The following is an 18,160-nucleotide window of genomic DNA, read 5'->3' as shown; positions in this document are numbered from 1 at the left end:
GACTCAAAGTTATAACTTGCTGAAGAGAGCCTAGTTCTTAGATTAGCTTTTCATAATATCAATATTAATAAATACTAACAGATAGTCTACCCAATTTTTCCTTCAAATTCCATGACTACATCTGAAAGAACATTACAATAGTTATAGCAAGGGGTGGTAGGTAAGTAAAACCAGGTATTTTTATAGCAAATTTCAACAGTTGGAAAATTAAGCGTCCCATGCAATCCAGTTACCCAATTCTCACTTGTGGTTTTTCAAGTAAACTGAAACAGACAATTCATTTAAGGCAAAAATACATGTAATCATATGTAACTTCAACTGTAAAACAAAATAAGAAGGAAATAGGCTAAAAGGTCCCAAAAATATTAAATGCATTACACAGATTATGCTACAAGCTTTGAAAAGAAGCTAAAATACCACATCCTGCCAAGCAGAAGGAAGGAAAGGAATAAATAAGAAATCAGAAATTAAGCACTGATCCATGAACATTCACAGAATTATTCTGAAAGACTATTAACAGAACCATTTCCAGAGCATCCAGTTAACATCCCCACTCCCTCAGCAAAAAAAAAAGCCTTTTATGAACTTTCAAAACATGGCACACGTCTGAAGTTCACCATGTCCACCACTTATAATTACTTGTATGGTATAAAATTTTAGATTACAGGATCAGTACAAATTTCTAGAGGATTTTTCAAAGCCTTACAATGAATTTATGCAAAACACACTACTATGTCTACCATACTGTAGGTCCTGTCAACAAGGACTAAAACTTGCTCAACAAGCTATGCTACTTCAAACCCTTTATTTCAGTGTCAACTATAAGGCCACCGAATTTTTGTTTGATATGTTTTTTTGTTTGTTTTTTTTTTTTACACATATGGGTAATGTGCAATATTTACAACAAAGCACACAAAACCAGTCACTTTTTTCCCCATCTTCAATCTCAGTCTTCCTTTCCTATGCTATGCAAGAATGACTATGCAAACCACCATCTTTAGTTACATTCAAAATACACATTACATTTCCATAATTTTTAGTTAGTTTCATTATAAAGGTAAGGAAAACATATGAGCAAGATTGTAAGAAAATGACCAAAGGACTATCCTTGATGAACCTTATCTTGGCTGATACATGGAGCTTCTAGAAAAAGACATTAAAATATTTTTTTTGTTCAAGTACATAATGCTGCAAAAGAACCCAAACACTAATCCTTATTAAAATTAACAGTCAAAATAACCCAAATTTAATGTTTGAACTTATAGCTTTTGCTCTTTATAATGCATATTAACATGATCTTCTCTAACAAAAATATCTGTGCTACCACAAAAGGATGGACCTACAGTAACAGTCTTGCTGAACACTAATGGGTGCCTTAAGCAGAGGAAGAAGTATTAGGATACCATGCAGGTTTACTGAACTCACCTGACAGAGGTGCAAAACCATTTTCTAGGAGCAGAGATGCATGCACAAAAGTAAGAACATGATTGCAAGTAACAGACTTTCATGAAATGACACACAACATCTTCAAAATGAACAAGAAAACATCCAGATAAAAATAAAATGTAAAATTTCTGGGTTCCTCACCTCTCGCTTCGCAAGTAGCACATTAGGAACAATATGAGGCAGGCAGCGTCCCAACATTAACATGACACTTTTTTCACTGTCTGCAATCCGAGATACCTAGAAAACCAAGTTGCTTGTTTGCTTTTTTTAAAAGAAGCACAGGAACAGAAAAATATCCTTTCAGAGGACTAAGGGTTACAGCAGGCTGACCACTTACCAGAAAAATACTTAAATTACTCCCACATATTAAGCCATAAGTTTTCATAGAATCATAGAATCATAGAATAGGTAGGGTTGGAAGAGACCTCCAAGATCATCAAGTCCAACCCCTGATCCAACTCCAATTACTATATCATGGCACTAAGGGCCACGTCCAATCTCTTTTTAAAAACCTCCAGGGATGGTGAATCCACCACCTCTCTGGGTAGGCCGTTCCAATGTCTGATAACCCTCTCTGTAAAGAATTTTTTCCTAACATCTAACCTAAACCTCCCCTGGCAGAGCTTGAGCCCATCAGTAACTTCAAAAGCATGAATCCACTGCTAGAGACTCAAAGCTTCCCAGTAATTACACATCTATCACTAGGTTTCATATTTAAGCTGAAATCTGAAAGCATATCCTTATTTCTAAAGTTTCATGCACATAGATTCATCTCTCCATCTACGCTCATGTCTTGTTTCAAAGCAATTACTGCTTGTTTAACTACTGCTACCATGCAAAATAGAGGCTCTTCTAGTTTATGTTAACTGGGAAATATACCTCTGATCCCAAACGGCTGTCTGCTGACATCCGACAGAAAGACAGTAGTGCTTGATGGAAAGCTGGTGACAATTTCCTGAAACATCATCAAAAAGGGAGTGGGGGAAAAAAAGCATAAATCAGAAAGGTGATAAAACAAGTCCTTTCATTCTTGTTTACTCGGCTAGATAAAATGACGCTCAGAAAGCATGTTTTAAGTGAAGCATAATACAGAAGTTTTTGTTTAAAATCACTGTTGACTTTCAAGGTGTTCAGTTTGTAGCAAGACAAAAAACCCATGTGTCCTAATTAAGAAGTTACTTTTAGTTCTGAAAAATGCAACATCTTTCAAACTGCTGCACAGATAAATATAGGACTAAAGCATGAAGAAAAGGAAGCTTTAGCAATACAAGAGGAAGCACACAATTATGCAAACAGAGGGGTGTGGGCACAGAAATCACAAGAAACAGTATTTTTTCTATTTTTGCTTAATGCTCTGATTCTGCACATTGCATAAAAGCATGAGTAGTCAGTCAACTTACAAGCTTCAGCATTATATAGAGATTGCTCAACCGCCACTTTGGGATTGAAACGCTGGATTCAAATGCATAGCCAGAAACTCAAAATTAACCTTAAATTGCTGTCTAAGCCCTCTACAGATACACATTGTATGAAGTACTGCCTCATGGCCACACGCAGCACCAGCCAATGCAGCCGAGGTACTCAAAGCGTTAAGCACACATAAAAAATCTGATAACAGTCTCAAAACACCCTTGTCCCAAGAGGATAATTTGGCAAAAATGTTCTCAGAAAACTGTTACTGACCATTACACTAAACAGGCAAAGCAGCATCAGCATCCTACTTTTCCTCATAATAACAACTTCCTCTGCCTTATCTGAGGTCTGTATTTAGATGCTAATGTAACACTGCTATATTTAAAGAGGAAAACCAACATTTGCCTTCCAAAACATGTACAAAAAGTATCTCACCCTATACCATCATCTGCTGTTTGAATCCTCTAATGACACTATATCAGTTTAAGAAAGGAGGCACAATTCCTATTTTTTATATGGAAACTGGTATCATCTTTGAACTCTTAAAAATGCACGTGAGTGCACAAAATCCTACACACATCTAATTATGTGCATGGACATATATTTTTATCTAATAGATTGAAACATAACACTACAGTGAATACATTTTACCTTTGCTAACCAAAAAAGCACATTAAGAATCAAAGTTGCCACTTATAACTGTTTAAACTAATCCAGGAGGATACAGATAAATACACCAGTTTTCCTCCTCTTACTATTTAGAAAATATAATAAGATTTTATATTTACTAGTTAGAATCAAGTTTCTTTCTTGACAGTACAGGTTTTTAAATCATATTTTAAATTTCAATGAAGGAAGCATGTTTTACTTCTAGTCAGCTTGGTTTTGTGCAAGGTTCATTTTAGAAAAGTTACTAAACTACTTAAATGCTAGCCAGTTGTAAAGAACTTCCATTAAACAATAAGTTAGTCCCTATTCTATAAAATATTCTTGACTGACAGATTTACAGGCTCTACTAAAGGCTTTACAGTTTTTTTATACTGGAAGAACAGGAGCAAGCCTTGCACTTGATGGCTATGCTGGACAGCAACAATGAAAGACCCAAGCCTCTTGCATACAAGTCAGTGGAAAGTCTCTTCAAGACGTCACTAGTGAAGATGTTCAAATATATGAAACTATGATGAATACAAAAAACAAGCATTACTATTCTATTCCGCATGACACCACAACAAGAGTGAATTTACTCAAAAAGTCAGGACTGCTATATACAGACAACACCTTGTATTTGGTGCAAATTACCAAACACCTTAAATTAGTTGAATAAATACATGTGGCGCAGTCTATTTAAACTGCTGCTACTGCTTTCTACTGCAATCTGTTAGATGAGGCATTTTTCCAATGATGGCCATGTCCTCATTTGCCATCATGCACGCACAGCTGCTCTAAGTGCAGTCACACAAAGCAGGCTCACTTGCTCTTCTATCCTCTCTTCCCATCTGGGCAAGATTTATGCCAAGAATCCACTCTCTAGATACAGTAGTAACAATCTTGCCTTTTAGGATAGAGACTTAGTTTTAAATCCCTCTTAATACATTCTGAATAAATTGTAGTAATTGTCTCCTACAAATAACCACCCTTGGGTTGAAATCAATAAATATCCAGCACTTTTATTGTGCTGCTTCTTCCACAGATCTCAAAATACTTAACAAATAAGGTATTTTTTAGTGAAAAATACTACTGTGTTACTAAAAACCTAGTGCATAATCCAGGAAAAAAATTTAGTACTACATACTGTTCTATAAAATTTTGCATCAAAATATGGTTTCCTTTGACCCTTCGTTGAGGTGTTAAGCCCAAAGCAGAGTACAAAAATAGCTACATATTACACAGGCATTACTTATTTCTGCAGTGAACTGCATTTGAGGGGACTTCTGAAGTTAACTCAATGGGGACTGATGGCTTCATTTAATCACTTTTCAAATAAATCCATGTGCTGTTATATTTAAAACAGCTGTGAACAGCAAAACAAACGCTGTTCTTCTAGACTACTGTCATAAATCCCACTGGAAATATGCAGTTCCTTCCTCAGTCAGTGATATAATCCTATTTTGACACACATCCTCACTATCCCCAAACCATCAACCTAATATTCATGCACTTAATGCCACCCAGCACTCACTGTTACTCTGAGCAAACAAACTTGCAACAAGCCACAAATGAAAGCAGGCAGACAAGCATTTAGCAATCCACGTACAACAGCTCTAAGTCTTGATTATTACCTAGCCTAGATATTCAGCTAAGATATGAGAGAAATTTAAAAAGAAAACAAACTCTGGAAAGCTTAAATCAAACCACTGACCATTCTTCAGAAAAATCTAAGCTGTTTTACTTTGCTGTTAAACACCAGTATATTCAACTAAAAGAGAAGAAATTTGTCATGAGACTCTGAAGTACTGTATTCAGAAATCAGAAATCATTCCTCCTGTCTAATTCTAAAGTTGATATCCCTGAAAAAGTGCCCCTGACCCTAGAAGTCAGTGCAAGAAGTTCAGAAAATCCAGAGAAAGCAGGATACTTAAGAGTTTACAAGAAAAGGTAATTACTAGCAGGAGTAGCAACTCCATTTTATAGTTATTCTTTTTCTTCCCCCCCAACAGCTTGCATTTATATTCCATCTGCACAGAATGTCACACAGATTTCTACTTCGTATTTTCAGACAGAAGATATTTCTAGAAGCATATTACATTATCAACACCAGCAAAAGAATGCTACGTGAACTGACAAAATACAAAGCAGGATAGCTGCCTGCTTCCCTAGCAACAGCAACAATAAGATCGTAAGGTGATCTACTTGCACATCTTTGTCCACAATGGTAGTATTAAAAGTTGTACATACCCTCCTTAAGTCTGTGGTACATGTTATTCCTGATGGCTACACAGTGGTTTATTCTACCACTTAACAAACAATTCACTTCCCCTCTTCACTACAAAAAGACTTTTATAGATTGGAGAGGCTTTCTCAAGAACTCTTAGACACACCAACTTAGTCTCCAAGTAATAACACCACATGAATACCCTTATTTCAGTTAAAAGAATCATAGCTACCCAGTGAAGACTTGCCCCAAAATCAAAACTTCAAAAAGCAGAGTGCCACCAGATACCCTTTCTGATAATTAAAAAAATATATAAATAAAAATTGTACTGCTCTCTTAGATACTCTGAGTTATACACATCTACATAGAAACAACAAAAAATTTTTTTCAAACAACTCTTCAAGCAGAACAGAAGACAATTATGAAATTATAACTTAAAAGAGAATCTTGTCTTCCCATTCACTATTCTGATTTTATCTATTTTTTGCTGCAGCAAACAGGACTGGTTTAAGAAACAAGCAGAAGGCAAAAAGAAACACTGAAACTGTAGGTTTGTCATATGTACTCCCTCCTAAAAAGATTAGGAACAATATAAAAATACCAGTACTGTATCCTAGAGGTATGGTAAGTATTTTACTTGCATTCAAAACACAAAAGATCTATTCATGTGGCAGAATTTTACTGTTAGAAAAACATCTACTCTCTTTACAAGAGTTTTTAATTATAGCATGTCAGTTTACAACTTATCACTAACCTATTAGGTTTATCAAAGTGGACTGCAGTTTTAGATGATGGAGCACGTGAGGACAGTTTCTCTGTCTCTTTACAGGGCACAGAATTTAGCATATCGTCTTTAGAAGTCCTTGAGTCCACATCAGCAGATAAAGCAAGGTTTGTTTCCTCGGTGTTTCCATGTTTATTGTCATTCTCACAGCTCTTGATATCCAAGTACCGTCCATTGTCCTCTGAGACTGTGAGAGGCACTTGTTTTAAAGGATGGGGAGCTACACCATAAACTGTTGACACAGCAAAGTTTTCATTCTTGAGAAGATCTATTTCACTGAAAAAGGAAAGGCAAATGAAATATTTCTGTAGCTTTCATGACAATGCTGTTCAAATCACAAGACTGAAGCACAGAAATGAGGACAACGTACTGACAAGAGCTCCCTCCTCAACTCCAGTATGTGCACACCACAGTACTAAGGAGTTACAAAGCTAAGAGAAAAGAAAACCTATGTAAAATACATCAGATTATGTTTCAAAGAAATAAAGAAGTTACATTGAAAGAACAAAATTCTACACAAAATTCAATTATATGGGCAATAATAAGGAAATAATCAGTTTGAAGTCTCTTCCTTTTTCTAATGAAATACCATGTATTGAAAAGGAAAGACTGCCCTGCCCTGAAGAATTCCTAGTAATTTCATACCTGTAAGTTGTATGTTTCCATATATGTGCTAGAAAAACACTGAGAAGTTATCCAACATTTATCAGCAGTTGAGTAGATTGGTAAGTACATACCTCTCAAGTCTTTGGATTTGTTCCATCAAAGACCATTTCTCACTGTTTAACACACTAATTTGATCTTCTAATTTTTGCACTATTAAACATTGCTAAATACAAGATAGAAAAAAAAGAGTTTAGTACAATAAAGTAGTATTGCAAACAGATGTAACATTTCTTCTGTACAGTCTTACTTCTATTGACTGTGGCGTTGTTTCAAATACAGGGACGGTCCCAAGTATAGGAGTATCAGCCTCTAACTCATCGTCTTCTACACCAACTGATGCATCCACCACATCTTTTGCAGTAACATGATGGTTTCCAAAGTCACGGTAGAGTTGTAACAGGTCAGGAGGTTTTGGAATGTTCAATCCTACATCATCCCAAAGTTCAAAATCCTTCAAAGGAATTAAAAAAAACTAAAGCATACAAAATACTTCCTTTTATTTTTGTTTCTCTTCCTCATTTGACCACAGGCCATACAATAGCAAAATAATCACATCAAGATTGCATTGTAGTAAAGCAGATGAAAGCTTAAATCAGATAGCAAGAAACAATAGCAGAGAAAGGATCCACTTCATGAACCAAAGCACTTTCATCCTAAAGGCAGCTCTAGGTAACATACTAAAGACAGGACCTTTCAAAACCACATAGATTAGAATTTATCTTTTTCTAGGACATGACACTTTTTAGAATCAGAAATAACATTGCTCAAATTCTAGCAGAAGCCAGTGCAGTTGATAGAAGGCTTTCTACTGATAGAGGTATTGGTTTTGTTTCCATTTCAGCCACAAGTACAGGTGTAATTTCCCAGTGGCAGACTGTTACAGTACCGCAGAATCATTTAGATCATTAGACATAAAACTGATCATCTTAGCTATGTTTGGAAAGATCTAAGATAACACTTCATCACAGAGAGCTTCTTCAATACTGTATTAAATGACACAGGGTCATTAAGTACACTCACATATATGCCCAGATCACAAACCATGAGTAAATTGTATATCCTGCACAAATCAACTGAGTATGATTTAAGGAAAAGATTATGTTCAAGATCCAGATCTGTCACATCAGAATCCAAGAAAGTATACAGGTACCTATAACTCACAGTACTTCGCTTCTTGTTTTGCTTCCTTTAAAGAACACAAACACTGTTTCCTTCCTATAATTTTTGGGAAAATACCCACAAACTGCTGTGTTTTCAAACCAAGCTTTATATATGAAAATGCTAACTAACATATTTAACTTTTAGAGTATACATATATATATATATATGAAGTGAACTACGTGCTCAGGAGAAGTCATTTTAATTCACTTGAGTTTATGACAAGATCAGAATATGGCAAGCAAGGACGTAAAAAAACAACCCCAATCACGAGCAAACTTTACCTGATCATGATTTTCATCTGAAAATGTTATTGATGTAAGCTTGTAACTATTCTTCAATAAAAATTCATTAACTAGGAAGTTTAGAGCTCTTTTCTCAAGAGGTCTGATTGGCTCCTGGAAAAAAAGAAAACAATACACTACATCTTTGGTTCATCTTTATTCCTGTCATAAAGTCCATGCAAAGCTCAGTTATCACCAGTCACCTACCTGAATTTCAGGACTTGATTTATAATTTTTTCGTTCCTGCAAAGGAACTTCATTTTCTGGGGAGGAAAAAAAAGTAACTAAATTTTACTCTCTCACAGAGGATGAGCTCAGCTACTTCTACATTGTTCAAAGTAGAGACTTAAGAAAAGGTTTATGTACACCACCTGCAGCCTGAGTCAGGTTGGCTCGAAGGGCCTGTATGGTCTCCTTGGCTTTCCGTAGTTCAAACTCCAGGACTGGACAGGGATTTGGATTAAACATACACAGGCATCCAACCAAGGCAAGGGAAACAAAAATAAAATATAAAAAGCAAGGATGGGTGTGAAAAAAAATATACTGTTTGTATTAAACAGAAAGCATGCAATCTTTATGGAACTTATGAACACATGCAGCAGAGTTGGTCTGAAAGCAAACTGGTGAAGGTTTTCCATAGTTTCATTGGCCTTAAGTTAGCTAAATCAAAATTTCAAGCTGTCTGACAAGGACTCGCTGTAGGGTTTGGGGATAGTATTTGGGAGCTGATATTGTCAAATGTTTTGATTTCTTGGGGCAAGGGGAGTATACAGGCAATCAGAGCACAGATCTAAAGGAAGCAAATAGGTGCTGTCAGCAGAGGAAGTTGTCTCCATGTAGCAAAGCTTAAACCATTAAGTGAATGTACTGTCCCATTGAGACTACAGACTTTTGGAAAAAATTATACACTGAAATTTTAGTAGTTTAAAGGGGAGATTTTGAAACATACTTTATTTTACTACACAAAATAGTGTAGTTTTAAATCTCTATTTAAAAATAGAAGAGTTTTAGGAATACCCTAGAGTTAAGATTTTGCGTTCAATTGAACACACTGAAGAGATGCACAACCAAAAAAAAGGCAAAAAAAGTGGCTCTTCTACAATACTTATAAAGAAACCTGAAACAAAAAAAGCCTTTGCTCCATTATTCTTAAAAGTTTATAGTGATTCTAAACTCTACAACACTTTAAAAGATCTAGAGTCAGCTTTAGAGTCAAAAATATGTAATTCTAGCTGCTGCTAACACCTACTTCTCTCCACTCCCCTGGTCACTGCTATGTGTTTCTCAAGTTTCAGTGTTTCCTCCAAAAAGGGCCAGTGGTGCTTTGTTTGCACTGGGGTTTCATGTGTTTTGATGTTGAGGTCATATATGGTGGCTTAAATTTTAAAACCCTGTACTTTTGCAAAACATAGAGCAAATGTTCTTTTAATAGCCATTTACAATTAGACCATCTAAAGGAACCTATTTAAGGAATTACCAGATAAATACATGCATTTCACTAATTCTCAGATTAATCTAATCACACTCAAAATATACAGTTACCAGAAAGAAGGACTCTTATCCTTAACTAGAAAAGATGAGCACAAGACAGCTACAATACCGAACTGTTAGATAGCCTATTCAGAATATTTTAATGTCTACTTTATTCCCATGCAAAAAAAAAAAAAAAAGTTGTAGCTGCTTTTAATAAGAAAATATTAATGATACCTTTAATCACTGCCTGGAAACAATTTAACATGGACTTTTGAAATATGTACATAGAGGACAATGCATTGCAGAATCACTGCATTGGCTCTAGATTGCATGAGATGCTACTGAAGGTTACAAATAAAAATGTTTCCTCTTTTGAGCATCTGTCGCTAAGACTTTTGATAATTAGCACACATGGAAAAAAGATTCACTCAGTTTGCATTTATCCATAAAAACTGAAGGAGTAACTACAGTACACCACATTTGCTACATGAAAGTAACTAGTTTGATGCACAGAATTTTACTGCAGCAATACAAAAGCGCAACTGAGGATACAATGAATAAAATATGTAAAATCTCTCTAGTATTCAGCAATGCTGATCTGCAAATACTTCTGTGCAACAAAGTTAGAAAATGCTCTCATAGTTAAGTACCTAATTTTAGCACTTCCTTGGATTTGAGTTACTTATTCACAGTTACAATTCTAAGTTGTAAACTACTAATTTGTTAGGTTTTGAAAATTGTAAAGAACTCAAATTGAGTAATTTTTCTGACAGAAATGACTATGTGTTAACATTTTACTCTTGTAAAGTATTTTCAAAGACCAGAACAGTTGCAGATCAGGAGTGCCCTGCACTAGAATGATAGAAATAATAAAAAAAGTTAGAAAAACACAAACTATAAAAACTCAGGAAATCCCATTAAGGAAAATAGGAATAAGACATGTCTGAAGGCGTAGAAAGCCAAAAAACTCATGTCAGACAAACCCATGTCAGACGGCAAGAATTAATTTTTAGTGAACTGTGATGATGCTGAAAATTCTTAGAAGCCATTAGGACTTTACCCATTCAACCTTAAAAGTAGATGACTCTGCTGCATGTTTTTCTGTTACCAGATTCTAGACATGGTATATTTGGGAAGCTGTCACTTTGCAGCCACATAGTTCTACTACAACACAGCATTGTTACAGTTGTACCTCATCTAGCCTTACTAATGCCACCATTATAATTGCCACCGTACAAACCTTGATGATTTCGAGTCAGTCACAAATTTAGCTTATATTTGAAGAACTTTGTATTTTTGTTATATAAGCATAAATACTTGTAAATATCTATAACACAATTTCAATCAAATGTTTAATTATGATTAAAAGTTCTTTATTTTAGAAGTTATACTGAAATGTGATCTTCTACCAAAATCTGTAATGATTTTTAACTCAGCATGTGTACTAATGAAATCAACACTGGAAATCCCTTAAATAAAAAGGCAACTTCTAACCCCGTTCTTTGTAACCATTATCAAGTACTGACTTTTAACATAATAACCTGATCTCTCTCTCCCTCTCCTTCTGTTAGGAAGCTGTAGTACCTTATAGAAGTTACACCTTCAAAAGCATTGATAAAGCCAGCTAAAGTTTAACTTCATGCTCAAGTGAGCTGATAACATGTAGAACTCATTGAATCTGGTGAAGGAGCAGACACTCCTTAAATGATACACAAAAGTTTTGCTGCAGATAACCTTGGAAAGAACCCAACTGACACTCCTCTACATCAGGAAAGCAGAGAACAGAAATTTAGAGCCTTGAGCTCAGTTTATCTTCCTGCCAGGAAAGGGCATTTCTGAACAATCTGGCTTGCCTTAAGGGAGACAAATTGAAATTGATCTCTTGCTTCTTATTTATAAAAAGAACTCTAATCACTACATCTACCATTCTGAAAAAAAATTAGACTTACTCAAAAAGTGAATCTTTCAAGTGAGCAACCAGGCATTAGATAAAGATTTTCACATCAGGCATTTTTACATGATTCAGTTTTCAAGAAGCTAACCTAACACACCTTAAAAGAGAAGTGCATATCAGGAGTAGCTTGTCTGCTGAGCTTTGACATTTAGAAGTGAAGTTTCCTCAAGGATCTTATTCTATTCACTCATATTTGTTAATGACTTCATAAGTTTTTGGATCATAGATTGAGAAGATGGCTATAAAAAACAATCTGTGATTTGGGATGGAACAAGTTGAAATCTACAAGAACAGCAGTCTTGTTGGGCCAAGGCCAAAAAGCTGAAGAGTTAAACAGTATTTCTAAAATTTTTTCAATACCAGCTTTTGTATAAGCAGTATTATTTCCAATTATACCAGAATTTTACATTCCACTTACGAAATATCTTGTTAGACTTTTACATACTTCACTATGAAGTATTTCAGACAACAGGAGAAAGGTAGTTTTGTGTTGTGAAGCCACAATACGGCATTCAGACATTTTCCTTTAAAAAGTAGTTCTCCTCTGAAGTATCAAGGGCCCCTGTGCTTACCTAGTTTTCCTCAAACTTTCATACTGTTACAAGCTTTGTTGTTGGTTCCTTAACTGTTATTTTGAGATCTTCCTCCTTGCAAAGTAAATGTGGAACTCCAGATGTCCTAAATCATGCCCTTTAAAACACGTATGATATCCCATTACATTTGATGGATTTGTATATACATTTTGAGTCAATCAGAAAAAATTTAAATTCTCTGACAACAGTTAGCAATGAAGCCACTATCACAAACATACTTCAGGACCTGAGGTGTCCCAAGTCCCACTTTCCTGAAACAAGCACTAAGAAGAAAAGCAACCTTATTTACAGTCATTGTGAAACACTTCAGGACATAACACAAATAGACCTGAACCAGAAAGTTGCATTACAGCATGAGATATGACTACCACACTACAAAGATTAAGACCAGCATGAGAGTTCATGAGCAAGATAATGGAGAACTTGTTGCCATAGTGGGAAGCCAATACTTGACTCGGCAGCCTCATTAATGCTTTTGAGTTAATGAGACAGGACCAGATACAGAGAAAACCTCAACTACAGCGGACTTTTCTTCAGGTTCAACCCTTGGAGACCATCAACCTGGAATGAAATTCAAGAGGCTTACAACTGCTTCACAGGGCCTGAGACGGGAAACGGGAAGACAAAACCCGTTTTCAGAATAAACAAACTGCACACACAGTGTTAGCACATGACTGTTGTATTACAGATGCCTTTTGAGTTCTGGTTTTTTGGTTTTTGTTTGTTTGTTTTTTAAGATTTTCCTCTGATTTTGATTGTGCAAAGTAACAGTAATCACTAAAAAAAAAAAAATAAAAAGGTCTATAAAAAGCAGAAACTGAACTCAAGTCTAGATAAATGAAATTCTCAAAAATAATCAAGTGGTTTTTGAGCTTGTCTCTTCCCTTCAAATCCTGACACAGACAGTATTTCATTCTGCTAATCAGAGATACATAGTCTAGCCAGAAATCAATGCTAACATAGGGAGATCTGAGAGCATAATTGATTGAAATGGAATTTGACTATGAGAATTAACTTTATTATCATGAAAAACAAAACCTGTGTTTTTAAAATTATCAGATTCTTAGAATAGTAGGTGTGAAAGGCAAGTTAGCAATAATAAGGATTCTGAATTATTGAAAGTAGGGGTTTTAGATCACAAGCATACTTGTGCACACGGTCAATTTAAGATGTGGCAGAAGATTCAGTTCCTTAGATTGAATGTCAGATGACCTATTTAAAGCAAATGCTGTGGGTATTTGACTTCAAGTTAGGTATACTCTTATTCCACAGGAAGGGAACAGGTTTTCCATTCCCTCATTGTTTTATGAAAATCAGTATTTGGAGGAGGTTTTTTAACCCTAATAAATCCTTCAGTACTGAGTTTATCTTAGCAGCATTTCAAGCAGTTAATACATGAGTTCAGATTCAAGACTTATCAATCTTAGAGAACAAGTTGTTTCCATCTAGTAAATTGCAAGCTGTAAGGATGCAAATATTTTTTTTGAACTCTTAGTGGATTACAAAAATATTATCCAAATTGTTACAAAGCTCTCATTTTCATTAAGATTAGATGGATAATGAAGAATGTTTTCTAAAGTGCAGTTAGTTTTCTCATGCTTATCTACATCCTCAACTTGCATCTTTTCAGTCAAGCTCATAATATCACAGAAGAGACTCACTTCACTTCCTCCGATCAGACTTTCCAAAAGAAAAGTTCATACCAACTCTTCAAAACATATTTACTTCTATGCCAAATTTTGATTCTAATGCCAGATGGAATGAACTGGGCTAACAGTTTTGAAATACTGAAATAAATTTTAAAGTCCTTTTGACTTGGAACCAGTTTACAGGTTACATTAAGTGACTGATGTGCATTTATGTCCTATCTTTCATTTGACTAGTGAATTGATATGGAAATCATGCATTCTGTCCAAACAGTAAAAAACAAAGATAGTAGCATGAGAAGGGTGCTTACAAAAAGAAACTACTCAAACCCCACTCTGAGAACTATCACAAGGAAAATATGGCTATTAGATCATGGCTTCAAACTTTCACAACAGATTACAATGTTATCTCCTAATCATCAAAGCTCTTCACAGCAAAGAAAGAATTTGAGAAGAAATAAGCAAAATGGACTTCCATTTAAGTTTCAAATTGCATTTGCAGCTAAGAACTACTTCAAAAGCAGAAGTTATAAGCCAGAGTTTGTTCTAAGAAGGCACTAGATATGCAAAGTTTTTGAAACCTCTGCTGTCATAATTTTTTCACGTGCAAATTAAATACTTATCCGTTTTCTGAAGTTTATTGCTCAGGAAGATTGCTTTAAACAGAACTGAGGCAAAATATTTTAAGCAATTATGACTGAACCAGAATTTTAAGTAGAAATAGGATATTTTGGAAAACTTTGAGTCTTCATGAATATCCAGAAATAATATTCCAATCTTGCTTTGTTCAAATTCTTATGACACTTTTTAAAAACTCTGGGAAAAACATCTCCAAAGGGACATAGAAATGTAATGTAAATATTCAGACATACAATTTCTTTGTCGATTACATGACAGCAGTCAATAAACTATACCGTAATTGTCCAAAATATTGATCTATTGTAGGATTAGTTAATTAAATTTAATATTTAATTTTAGGATATATTCATTTCATACTGGGAGCAATCATTATTTTGTTATTAATGTTCCATCAGAAGATTAATGGTTCTACTGGATGTCAATTCTGACTGGGAATATACTTTCTATAAGCATCTCTAATCCAATTCAGTTACTAAAGACAGCACTAAGCACAGATCAAACTAGCTCTCTCAGTAATACTATTAACAAGTAATACTGTCTAGAAACAGCAAAATCTACTAAAATGATGAAAATAAATAAAGTATTGGAAATTTTCTTGTTTCTTCCTTGCATTCCAGGACACAATTCACAAGCACTTGGGTTCCTAAAGCAATTTGCTTAGAAGATTAGTTGTCTATTTACAGCTATTGCCTCCTTGAAACAGATTACTTATATTGAAAAAGAGAATAACTAGATAGTAATAAGAATCTGGAAGTTTCCATATAAATTGAAGAACACTAAGTCCCTGTAGTTCTAGACCAGAGCACCAAATACCTGAATTTGCTTCATGTTCATGAATTTAATCCAGTCCTTTAACTCAGTAACACTGACCAGGTAAGAAAAATTAAGATTTTCTCACCACTTTTGTTTCTTCTCTCTGGTTCAATACTGGTTGCCATTTCAGACTAAGTGAGAGAGAAAAATTTCTGAGACAAGATCTTTTTCAGAACTGTTTCATCAGCCTTTTTGTTTCTTAAGAACATGACAGTGCTTCTGCTAGGAAGCTGGTGGTTCAGAGTACAGACAACAGAGTGGAACAGAGACATAGCAGCTTGCATTATTTCAAGTTTCATAAAGCTTGACTATGTGAGCAAAAGTCCTAGCATCGATAACCTTCATGTACTTGTGATATTAAACAGCATTAAGTGACAAGAAGTAAATAGAGTTCCGCAGCGGTTTCTAGAGAGTTTTATTGGGTTTCTCTACAGAAGCCATGAATAACTTAACATCTGAACTTAGAAAAAACCCTGGACTAGAGAAACACAGTTCACATGCAAAAGAGATTACTAAAATAATCTCAAATATAGAGAGAAGGTTCTGCCTTTGGTGAGATAAAAGATCCTGAAATTAAAAGTGCCAGAGGCCCCTAAGTTCAGAACAAGAGGCAAATAAAGCCACTTCCTTAAACCATTCTTACACAATCAAAGAATCAAATGGGAGAGAAAAGCACTACAATTAAGATTTGTAGCAAAAAAGATTCATGGAACTAAGTAAATCCCAAATTCGCTCTGGGTTTGGAAATATTTATTTGACTGATCTACATGAAAGCTATATTTAAGAGATGACTCGAAAGAAATTTTTATATCAGAAATCTATCACCCATGTAGTAGTCACAGAATACTATGTAAAATATTTTAGCATATGTTTTAGCTAGACAGTAGTAGTCAGTAGACAATATCAAGATACAGTTCTATTGTCAAAAGCTGGGCACAATATTTAAGTATACTGCTTATTTCTACCCTGGTGATATCTGGAATCATACAGAAGTACACCTGACTGAATATTTATTGTAGTAGAAATGTCTAAAACATGATATCATCAAGTGACTAGTTAAACCACTACAGTGAAGTCTTGTCATCTTCAGAAATGTTAATTTAAATACACTTATGCCAGAAACAAGTCTAACAGTAAAATTAACATTCTACGATTCCTAAATCATACAGAAAACTTACCTGCTACCCTTTCGTCTGTTTCCCTATTGCCATCATCAGAGTATCTTGCAAAATCTAAGGAATCAAGAGTACTGATGCTTCCAGCGCGATCTTAAAGGGGAGGAAAGAAAAAAAATGATATCAGAAATAACCCTGAAGAGTTGCCTGTCTTTGACAGAGAAAGGCAAAACACATTATAAATTGAAGGTTAAGTAAGTTCTGCAAGAATGAAGTTTTACTGCATTTTCTAAAAGTCTGTCTCTAAGTAAAGACTACATCAGAAAATTTGAAAAAACAAATACAGGATTGCAACAAGTTCACTGAACAGACTGTAAGAAATTCACTTTTGCTCCTCCTAAAAGGTGGTGTTTCTACCCTGTATGCAGCAGGTGAGGAGCACTGCAGTGCAGCGCTTCCCCTTTTACACAAGGGCCAGGGACCTTGGCTTGGACATGCAGGTGAGCACTCACAAGAAACCAGAGAGGTACAAACTGTTGTGCCACAGGTTTCAAGCAGTTCTGTTCCCATTTTACAGAAATTTTTAACTGCCCCAAATATGCTACTTCCTTTTCCCATTTTTAGTATTTTGAGGCATGTTACCATGACCAAATACTTTTCTACATCTCCTGATCTAGCCATTAACTTCACTACATACCCACTTAATCAACACTTACCAAGAAACATATTACCTAACAAAAGCAAAGGAAGTACAGTTCATGCTACTGCAGGTATAACATTCACATTCTAGAATTAAATTCTTATTTTAAAAAAAGAAAAATGAAAACATTCAAGAAATTCAGTAACAAGCACAAGGTTTTGATCTGATCTTGACATTTTTCATTTCAGGGGAAGGAGAAAGAAAAACGATCAAGCAAAATGTAATTTTGATAATTTCAAGTCTGCTGATGCACACATTCACCTTTTTATCAGAAAAATGCATAAAATACTCAGTAACAGAACTCAAAATAAACTGAACATGTTCCTAACACAATTGAACATGCAGAAATTATATTAAGTACCTTCATATCTTTCCCCTCCCTTTGAAATTAATTTTTATGTAGCACTTCAGAAATAAATTTAATTACATTAGAGCTGTTGTCACATTAACAAAGAACAAACTCCACAGAGCTGTCAAGAAAACCTCCTAACTGTCAGTGGAAATAGAAGTAATTTCATCACTTGTCAGTCAAATTTTGTCATGACTAACATCTCTAAGTATTTAACCTCTCCTCCCATTCTGCGTTACGTAAAAGAAGTTTTTT

The 18,160-nt window shown here is 35.0% G+C and overlaps 1 protein-coding gene across 6 annotated transcripts in view; it reads right to left on the bottom strand.

The window, feature by feature from the left end:
• Nucleotides 1-18,160, bottom strand: part of RELCH (RAB11 binding and LisH domain, coiled-coil and HEAT repeat containing) — a 79,725-nt gene that overhangs the window by 45,154 nt on the left and 16,411 nt on the right. For 4 of the 6 annotated variants that reach the window (XR_003534072.1, XR_003534077.1, XM_027682306.1 and 1 more), the window contains exons 2-10: nucleotides 16,920-17,009; nucleotides 8,995-9,066; nucleotides 8,831-8,886; nucleotides 8,624-8,737; nucleotides 7,429-7,632; nucleotides 7,253-7,344; nucleotides 6,486-6,791; nucleotides 2,326-2,401; nucleotides 1,588-1,683 (exon numbers count right to left, since the gene is read on the bottom strand). Coding sequence is in view for 4 of the 6 variants with exons in the window: in XM_027682306.1 (XP_027538107.1) it covers nucleotides 1,588-1,683; nucleotides 2,326-2,401; nucleotides 6,486-6,791; nucleotides 7,253-7,344; nucleotides 7,429-7,632; nucleotides 8,624-8,737; nucleotides 8,831-8,886; nucleotides 8,995-9,066; nucleotides 16,920-17,009 (1,106 nt within the window). In the remaining 2 variants the exon portion in view is untranslated. Of the gene's footprint in view, nucleotides 1-1,587; nucleotides 1,684-2,325; nucleotides 2,402-6,485; nucleotides 6,792-7,252; nucleotides 7,345-7,428; nucleotides 7,633-8,623; nucleotides 8,738-8,830; nucleotides 8,887-8,994; nucleotides 9,067-16,919; nucleotides 17,010-18,160 lie in introns of those variants that run through there. The other 2 variants (XM_027682299.1, XM_027682316.1) reach the window with 2 other exon arrangements.

This window comes from Neopelma chrysocephalum, unplaced genomic scaffold (genome assembly GCF_003984885.1).
Source record: "Neopelma chrysocephalum unplaced genomic scaffold, ASM398488v2 Primary Assembly neopelma1_22b, whole genome shotgun sequence".
Classification (NCBI taxonomy): Eukaryota; Metazoa; Chordata; class Aves; order Passeriformes; family Pipridae; genus Neopelma; species Neopelma chrysocephalum.
This window is presented reverse-complemented; position numbering and strand designations above follow the sequence as displayed.